Here is an 8,655-nt window from a genome sequence, read left to right on the forward strand (position 1 = left end):
TCAGCTCATTCAAATTCATATGCTAGGTCATCTTGGAGCTCCGCTGCTCCACGATTTGTTATAGATTTGATATTGATTTGTTATTGATTTGTTATACGTTACTGTCATATACGCTTTTAGATATTCGTATCAACAATTCGTATCGTGCAAAAGTATATGCCTACGACTCCATGAGAACATACACTCCACACTATAGCCATGTAATCCATATCGAGAAGAAGAAGAAGAAGAAGAAGAAGAAGAACAAAGTTCAACTCTCCACAGCCCCACAATTCACTATCAAAACTGCTTAATCCCATACGTTATAATACTGTCACGCCCATTCACGCGCCAATCATCTCCGGGCCATACGTTATAATCTTTAAATATGCTGATATCCTCTACCCTTTCATATCATCGTGCAAAATCATACGACTCCACAACATACACTCCACACCAGCCATACAATGGGGCAGTGCAAAAGAGACACTCTCCACAGCTCCACATGTTCAAACATAATTCATATATTTACATAATTGTATGATCATAAATATTCATAAATTAAGCTCACTAATTATATTTATATGCTAGGTCATCTTAGAGCTCCTCAATTCACTTTTGCTATTGCCACACCCGTTCACAGACTATTATATCTCACTCTCATATATAATTGATATATATTAAAATATATACATATTCATACATGTTCATGAATACAGCTCCTTAATATTCATGAGCAATGGGCCACCACTGCTCCACAGCTCCACTGCTCCACGAGGTGCGAACTGGTGCATGTATACTACTCACATCAACTCACACACTACAGTTACGTAGGCAAGTAGGTGAATAAACACAGGAGTGTGTAGCCACGGCCTCTATAGAATGTACACTGGAAATAATAAAGTAGGCTTTATGTATACACTTCAATGCTATGTATCACGCATGTTGGCATTTGAGATTGACCTTGTGAAATGGACAGGGCGAGCTAGTCTTGTAAGCTGTATGCATGATTTCAGTCGAGACCTTTGGTGTGTCTTCACACTGAAACTTGACGTATCGACACCACAAAATTGTCTTTAAATGAGTGAAGACAGCTATAGGCATTACGCCCTACTCAATATTTGTATCTGAGTTGTTTATTATTTATTCTAAAGGAACATTATTCAGTGACTCTGTAAAATAGATGCAAAAAACAATATTTATGTTTAAAATTGTATGTCTAACAGGTGCATGACACCGATATGAAAACCTGAAACACATCATTTAGTAATACACCGAGACGTTTATTAGTGGAATGTCTTCTCAGCATGGCTGTCACCGAGTATCCACTTCACGCCGCGGCGATAGAGGGCAGTCTTGACCTCGTACGGCATTCCCTTCAGGCGGGCGCCAAGGTGAATGTGCGAGACAGCGACGGCTGGACGGCTCTCCACCACGCCGCGTTCAACGGCCGCCTTGAGGTTCTCGAGTTCCTGCTCGCAGTGGGTGCTAAACCTAAGGAATATGTGCGAAGTGCCGGCAGCAATGATGACAGCCAATGGGAAGGCGCCCACCCGATCCATCTGGCATCATGGAACGGTCATTTGGAAGTCATTAGATTTCTCATTAGCAAGGGTGCGACCATCGGAGCGAAAAGCAGGTTCGGGATTTCCCCGCTTCACTGCGCTGCCTTCAGTGGTTATCTTGACGTCTTTAGGTATCTGCTGGCAAAGGGGGCGAAGATAAACGAGCCTATCGACAGTAAAGACATAGACGAGGAGTGGGTGGGGTCGAGGGCGTTACATCTAGCGGCGTGGAATGGACACTTAGAGCTGGTTGAATACGCCCTGAGCGCTGGTGCTGACGTAGCGGCGAAGGCCAGAATCGGTATAACCGCGTTGCACTGCGCCGTGCACAATGGCCATCTAGACGTGGTCAAATGCCTTCTGCAGAACGGGGCTAGGATCGACGAACGCATCAAGGGCAATAACGGTGCGCTGTCGGAATGGAATGGCGCGCAGCCGATGCACGTGGCTGCGCATTACGGTCACGTGGAGTTAGTCGGGTTCATCCTAGACCAAGGCGTGCACGTCATGGCCACTGACAAGCAAGGATGCTCCGCTCTCCATCACGTGACCAAAGGCCAACTAGATGTCTTCAAGCACTGTTCGTCACTGGTGATAGAAGAGGTTTGTGCATGCAAAGTTGTAGGAAACGTCCCGAAACGCTATAGTATTGCGGATTCTCCCAACGTACCACCACCACCACGGCCAGGCCATCATATCTCATGTCAGGATCATAGATCCTAGTCCAGGAATATATCACTATGTCTTGTTCATTTACTCATTGCGACACAGCTTCATTTAGTTTCAAGAGAAACTGCTCTCCTAGATCGATTGCCCTTCAAATTCATACATTATTGTACTGTAAATTTTAAAACGCATAAAAAAAAAACAACGAAAAAAAAATAGCTTTCACTTAATCCTTGACTAAAGAAAATAATGGTGATTACATTCAGAGTTGAAGGCTGAAAGACCATAGGCAATCACAGTATTCTGTTACTAAGTGCGCTCTTATTGATGAAACGGCTGCATTATTGGAAGGACGTTCTTTTCGTCAAAATTATCATTTTTTGAAAACCTTATCATTATACTTGTATAGGAAATCGGCGGAGCTGTATAAAGTCTCTCTTTCTTGTTTCAAAGTGTTTTAGAATAGGGTTGATGAATTTGCAATATTGTAAATTCATTTAATAAGTTTTCCACCATCAAATAAATTCACATCAGTTTGTAAGTCATTTCATCGTAATAAACCATTATTGTGTTCATGTGAAGAGTTTGTTTGCAAAAACCGATAAGTCCATTTTTGAAGATTTTGAAGTATGGTCTCTGTCATAAAGTACAAAATAATACCTTTTCTTTTTTATTGGTTTTATTTTGAAGTTATGGCCAAGAGAAGCACAAATTTTCTTATTATTCTCTTTATTTTTCTTGACCTTTAATCGCAAATATCTCCATTTGGCAAAATATGGACTTATCGGTTTTTGCGAACAAACTCTTCATGTGTTTCCCTGGAGGAAAAAGTGCAGAAAAAAGCAAGTTCAGTTACAGCGATAATGATCACAGATACAAATAGGTATGTTATTTCTGACGAGTTCTAATGAAAAACATCTACTAGGTTACCGGTGATGTTTGTGTTCTGTCTTCTTCTTTTAATCTTTTAATCAACTGACCAATTGTTATTGTTCATTCAGCTACTTATAATCCCATTTTCATCCATATCTAATGCCTTTTTTAAGGACCGTGAAGCTGAACGTAGAGGGAGCACTCCAAATCACCTGTTAACGTCAGATAATCACCTGTCGGTCATTGAATGTCTCGTCCGTCAGGGTGCTGATGTCAACAGCCAGTCACATGATGGACAGACCTGTTTGCATCTCGCTGTTCGGCAGTGCGGAGGGAAACGAATGGTCAATCAGATGTCCCCAAGACTTTCATCGGTATTACATTAAGAACCCCAAAATAGTAACCCTATATACAACTAAGGTTCAATTTTGCACCTTAGCATCACACTGGGTGCACTTTTAGGGTGCATCTTTGCACATTTCAGCGATGAAAGGCGCAAATTTGAATTACAACTATGCAAGTGCTTCGATTGTGACACGGGTCTGAAGGGTGCAAAGTTGCTACCGTAAATGTGCTCCCAATGTGACACTGGAAAAAGTCGAAACTTGAACCTATTTTTCTCCACGTGCATTCCTTATGTTTTTAAAAATGGATGAAGTTGGCTAGTTTGTATTACTTTTCTCACCTAAAGGTATGGTCATCGTGGTTATCATACTTTACTTATGTTAACTTTGACAGCTTGCGTCACAATACCCTGAGTACAGAATGGGACCCGACCGCGCCTTCGTCATGTACCTGATGGAAGAAGGTGCCCGGTGCACAGCCCGGGACAAACAAGGAAAAACCGCTCTCGAGTGCACCATCCATCCTGATGTCAGGCAGATGATAGCAAGGTTTTTAATTTGGTTGTTAAATCGTTCGCATGTATCATGCTAGCCTTCTGTCAAGGCCCTCTCGCAGTAATGGGCGAGCGAAGAGAGCCCATCCGAGTGCGTCAGCAGGCAACCCCACTCAGCTGGGCTCTCTTCACCATACAGCGAGAGGGCCTTGACAAAAGGCTAGTATCATGCGTGCTTGTGCTTGTGTACCACCCTGTGTGTGTAACTTGGTGGCTGTTTGTAATGCATTGATGTTTAGGTGTATACAGTGCTTATCAAAAAAAAATCTAGTTTGGAGGGCTACAATTTCATAATTGTCACCTATGAAAAGCTCAATGTTCCTTAAAAGGAAAGAAGAACCCTTATATTTATATTGATACCCAGTGAATCATGTTGACAGATGTCATGCAAGACTGAGTACATGAACTTTAAAGACAACAATTACAAATTGCACTTTTTCCAAGTTTGAGTGTCACATAAAGGAACAGTGAATGTCTCACTGTGTGGATGATATCTGTCAATGAAAGTGGCCACATTAGGCGAGACTTTATTAATGCAGGTTTGTGATTACTGGTTTAGGGTTTATGGTATGGGTTTCTTCTATCATTTCATGGTAAATAACCTTTGGCATGGCCACCTGTCAGACATAGTCATTCCCAGAAAAGCCAACCCACACATTCCATTTCATACTCAACACATAACTCGACAAACCATGTCTTAAATATGAACAGAGGAAAATAGAAATGGGTTATCCTTTTTGGCAGTGACCAAGTTATCAACAACTGGCCATACTGAAGGTTAAGTACCATAATAAAGGTAAGAAAAACACAAATCTGTAGTCGGACAAGTTGGTCTGTTAATTTGACCGCTTTCACAGACCTCGCCCATTCATAGTGAGACATTCACTGTTCCTTCACGATAACACTCAAACCTGGAAAAAGGACTTTTTTTTTTTTTGCTGTATTTACAGTTCTAGTGCTAAGTCACGCATGACATTTGTCAACACAATTAGATTTCTATGGAAAGTAAAATAGTCCGCCTTTCTTCACACCCAACATTACGCGCTGGCAATTATGTAAAAGTAGTTGTCCAAAGTTGGATTACTTTATTATTTTTTATACGCCATGTAAATTATAGCCAATGTATACCATAATGTGTGCAGTGTTCAAATGTGTGTGTGTTCGTCTGTGCTTTTATCTTGTGTGCAGGTTTTAATGTTTCGTTTTATTTTTCCATCATATAAAATCTTCCAGCATCTACACTAATAGTATTACAGTAAAGCCATGCCTTGATTTCATTCTTGGTAGATGCTGCCAAACATTAGACGCTCTGACCGATTTTATCTTTTTGTCGCGAACTATCATGTTTTTATCGAATTGTCGAATTTTCAAACCACTTCTCCATTACGTAAAAGGCAAAAGCAATGTGACAGAAATCAATCCGAGGGTTAATACAATACTCCTCAGCAATTCAAATATATTCACCCACGCACACAGTCTGCGTAGGTATTCCATAAATATGTTTCCGTATACACCATATTTCTGTCGTTATCATGTATATTTGCTTGTTTAAATGTCAATAAACTTTCAAAATGTCACATCTGTTCTTTCATTCTGCCACGAGGGCTCTACCAGACTGCTTGCGAGGAAAACGTTCAAGTGGTGCCTTTCATGTTAATCGTAATAATTTACTCGTAGTTTATTTATGATTGCGTTTTGCTACACTGTAAAAACATGGGTGTTAGATTTAACACCACGGGTGTTAAATCTAACACCGATCAAACTTCAATAAAGGACCACACCCACAGGTGTTAAAAATGCACTGTGATGGTGTTGAAAAGTGTTCACCTGACACTTCGTGGTGTTAATTTGACACTGTACCAGGTGTTATTTTGACACTGTACTGGTGTTAATTAAAAAATTACACCACATGGTGTTGATTTGATACTTGTTGGTGTTAATATCAATGGTTTAACACCCGTCCAGCTTCAATAAGGGACCACACCAGCTGGTGTTACTTTGGTGTAAAATTATTTTCACATTTTTTCAAAAATCTAGTATTTTAATGTAAAATTCTTGATCGTCTTGTTTAAATTAAAAATCAACAAGAAGTGCAGTTGCTAAGAAACTCTTCAAAAAACAGTTTAAAATTTGGAAATGACACCCGGGGGTGTTAATTTAACACCATTAATGAGCACCGAAAATTTAACACCAGCTCGGTGTTCACTATTTAACACCGGACTTTTTGCAGTGTATTGTAAATGATTTCAGTTTATAAGCATAGCACAGCACAATTTTTCTTTTGTTGCTGTTTTCTTGTTCATACCATTTTGTTATTGTACCTCTCTATGAAGAAATTGTATTTTTTTTTTTAATTTTCAATGTTGCTGATTTTGGAAAGGAAATGAATTCGATTGATTTCCATTCAATGTATCTATTCATTTTGTTTCTTCCATGTCAGCAAGTCTCATGTCGACGTGCAAGAACCCAGAGATAGTCCAGACTATATTGCAACATCACACGAAGCTCCTGCCTTAAACCATGGTAACACGCCAGAAAGCTTGAATGGAGATTCGACAGAAGATGAAGCGCGCAGTGGTTGTTTAGATTGTTTTGCAGGATGTTTTGGTTGGAGAAGTGATAAAGAGAAGTACAGAGGTTCAGAGCGGGAGCCATTGCTTGCCAATGGATAACGACCAACTATTGCTGCTGTAGGCAGACTCTAGTGACACTAACTGTCTTTTATAACAGGTGTTGTTATTTCAAGACAGTCAATGTTGAGAGCCATTTCTTTACAGCCTCATTTCTTGCGGTTACTTGGAAAGCGTGCAGACCTTTGCTATTACTTCCCACCTTTGGTCCTTAAGACACGTTTTTTATTCTTGTTCTTTTTTAAAACCTTCAGCACGGGTTCGCTTTAACTTGCGATTTCAAAAGTCGTCACTCTTTGAAAGTGCAAGACATATGTTTTTGTATCATTCTATGCATGATATCATATGCAATGTAAATCAGTACTTTCTACGTACGTACATGTAGTTACTTGTTAGCCATTACGTAGGGCGTGGTATGTTTTAATCTAATTTTATGTGATGTAAGCACTTCTGACACAGTGATAAAATCATGATCGCTTTGTGTATAAAAACATAGGCCATGGGTATCAACCCACGATTTTTTTTTTGTTTTGTTCAAGAGTCAATTTAAAAGGGAATACATGACAACATAAAATGGTGCAGGCTGCTCATCAAGGGATAGCTGGACTAACAAATTAAGAATCAAAAACTTTTGATCGGATTGTCCGATTTTCCTGAAGCTTTACTAAGTGTGTTGTACTAATTTTGCTGCATTTATAAATTTCAGTTATCTAATGTATTTGCTGTTGTTGAGGATACAATATCCAAGGCTTACTGAGGTTTTATGGATTTTTCGGTTATGACAGTTGCTTTCTTAAGTCATCTTTTTAACACTTAGGAAAAGAAGAGTCCAGGCAGCTTTGAAATCGTCTGTAAACATACTAAAAATATCGCTATATACGTGACTGGCAAGCCTCCGACATAGTGCAGTATTGCCTTAATAGGAATAGATAGAAAATACATCTTAACAATGTGGAACAACGACATTTTAACATTATTGCCAAGAATTTAAATGACGTGATTATTCAACAGCTTGATATCGGACCCAAAATGTGTTTTTAGTAATTCTATCAACATTCGATAAACAAAGCGCACTTTGAGCTTTGAACCCACGGCCCACTAGTTTCTCCATCACGTAATCACTATGTGGTTACATACAACAATTATCATGGCAATGGTTTTAAGTAATTTTCTTGATATGGCCCAGTTTTTGAAATTTCGAGATTTTCACTTGATCTTTGATCACGTGGCCCAAATATTTCCCTACACAAACATTATTCGGCGATGTATCTAGAGACTTATATCTTTTCAACGTATCGTATAAATTGTGTTATTCACTATAAATGAGTCATTTTCACTAAATTTGAATTGAACTGAACTGAACTGAATTGAACAGTAACCGGAGAGTGGCTGCACAAAGAGATACATCTTTTTCAGTGCTAGAACTCTCTTCATAAGAAGAAGTTTTATTTTTTTTTTTAGTAGACTAAATATCAAATATCTAAACGTGAGAAAAACTGAAGGTTTTTTTTTTTTTTTTTTTTGCATTTCAGCTTTTCTATACATGAAATTGTGCATGATTTTGATATACCTTATCTGTAGAACAGAATATATTCTATCAGGTAAAGAAAAAAAAAAAGAGAAAATTGTTAGGTGAACACGTTTCATGCAATAAACAGGTCTTAGGCCACAAGAATTTTATGTCAGTGTTGCTGTTGTTGCATATCGTCATTTCTTCTTTGTCGTTTCACACACATTGACAGAGCATTGCTTTTGCGATGCATTAACCCAAACTTGCCCATTTCTCGGAGGCTATGATTTACACGTTAAATCGCAATCGAATTTAGGGTTATTTTGCTCAGAGTCAACCCCAATCTCAAAGATTTGCCTTCACCAAAAATGCGAAGCGCCGCCAAACAAATGTAACTCCAGCAGAAACAGATGGCGAGGGACTTTATTTTGGAAACACACAAACTGTCATCTACTCATTCTCATTCACACAAGGCGTGAGACAGAAGCTGCAGTCGAGTGAGATTTGGTTGACCATTAGGAATTTGATATTAAG

At 39.1% G+C, this 8,655-nt stretch overlaps 1 protein-coding gene across 1 annotated transcript; it reads left to right on the forward strand.

The window, feature by feature from the left end:
• The first annotated feature begins 1,286 nt into the window (after positions 1–1,286).
• Positions 1,287–6,776, forward strand: LOC140226231 (uncharacterized). The gene is made up of 4 exons (XM_072306721.1): positions 1,287–2,147; positions 3,257–3,457; positions 3,822–3,976; positions 6,422–6,776. Exons 1-4 carry the CDS (start codon positions 1,287–1,289, stop codon positions 6,651–6,653), a joined length of 1,449 nt encoding a protein of 482 aa, XP_072162822.1. The 3' UTR covers positions 6,654–6,776.
• Positions 6,777–8,655: the final 1,879 nt, after the last annotated feature.

Source organism: Diadema setosum, chromosome 3, assembly GCF_964275005.1.
Source record: "Diadema setosum chromosome 3, eeDiaSeto1, whole genome shotgun sequence".
Lineage (NCBI taxonomy): Eukaryota > Metazoa > Echinodermata > Echinoidea > Diadematoida > Diadematidae > Diadema > Diadema setosum.

Coding starts and splice junctions, on each gene's coding strand:
- LOC140226231 (XM_072306721.1), top strand. CDS start 1,287: ATGGCTGTCACCGAGTATCCACTTCACGCCGCGGCGATAGAGGGCAGT. Junction 2,148..3,256: donor CGTCACTGGTGATAGAAGAG/GTTTGTGCATGC, acceptor GCCTTTTTTAAG/GACCGTGAAGCTGAACGTAG. Junction 3,977..6,421: donor GTCAGGCAGATGATAGCAAG/GTTTTTAATTTG, acceptor CTTCCATGTCAG/CAAGTCTCATGTCGACGTGC.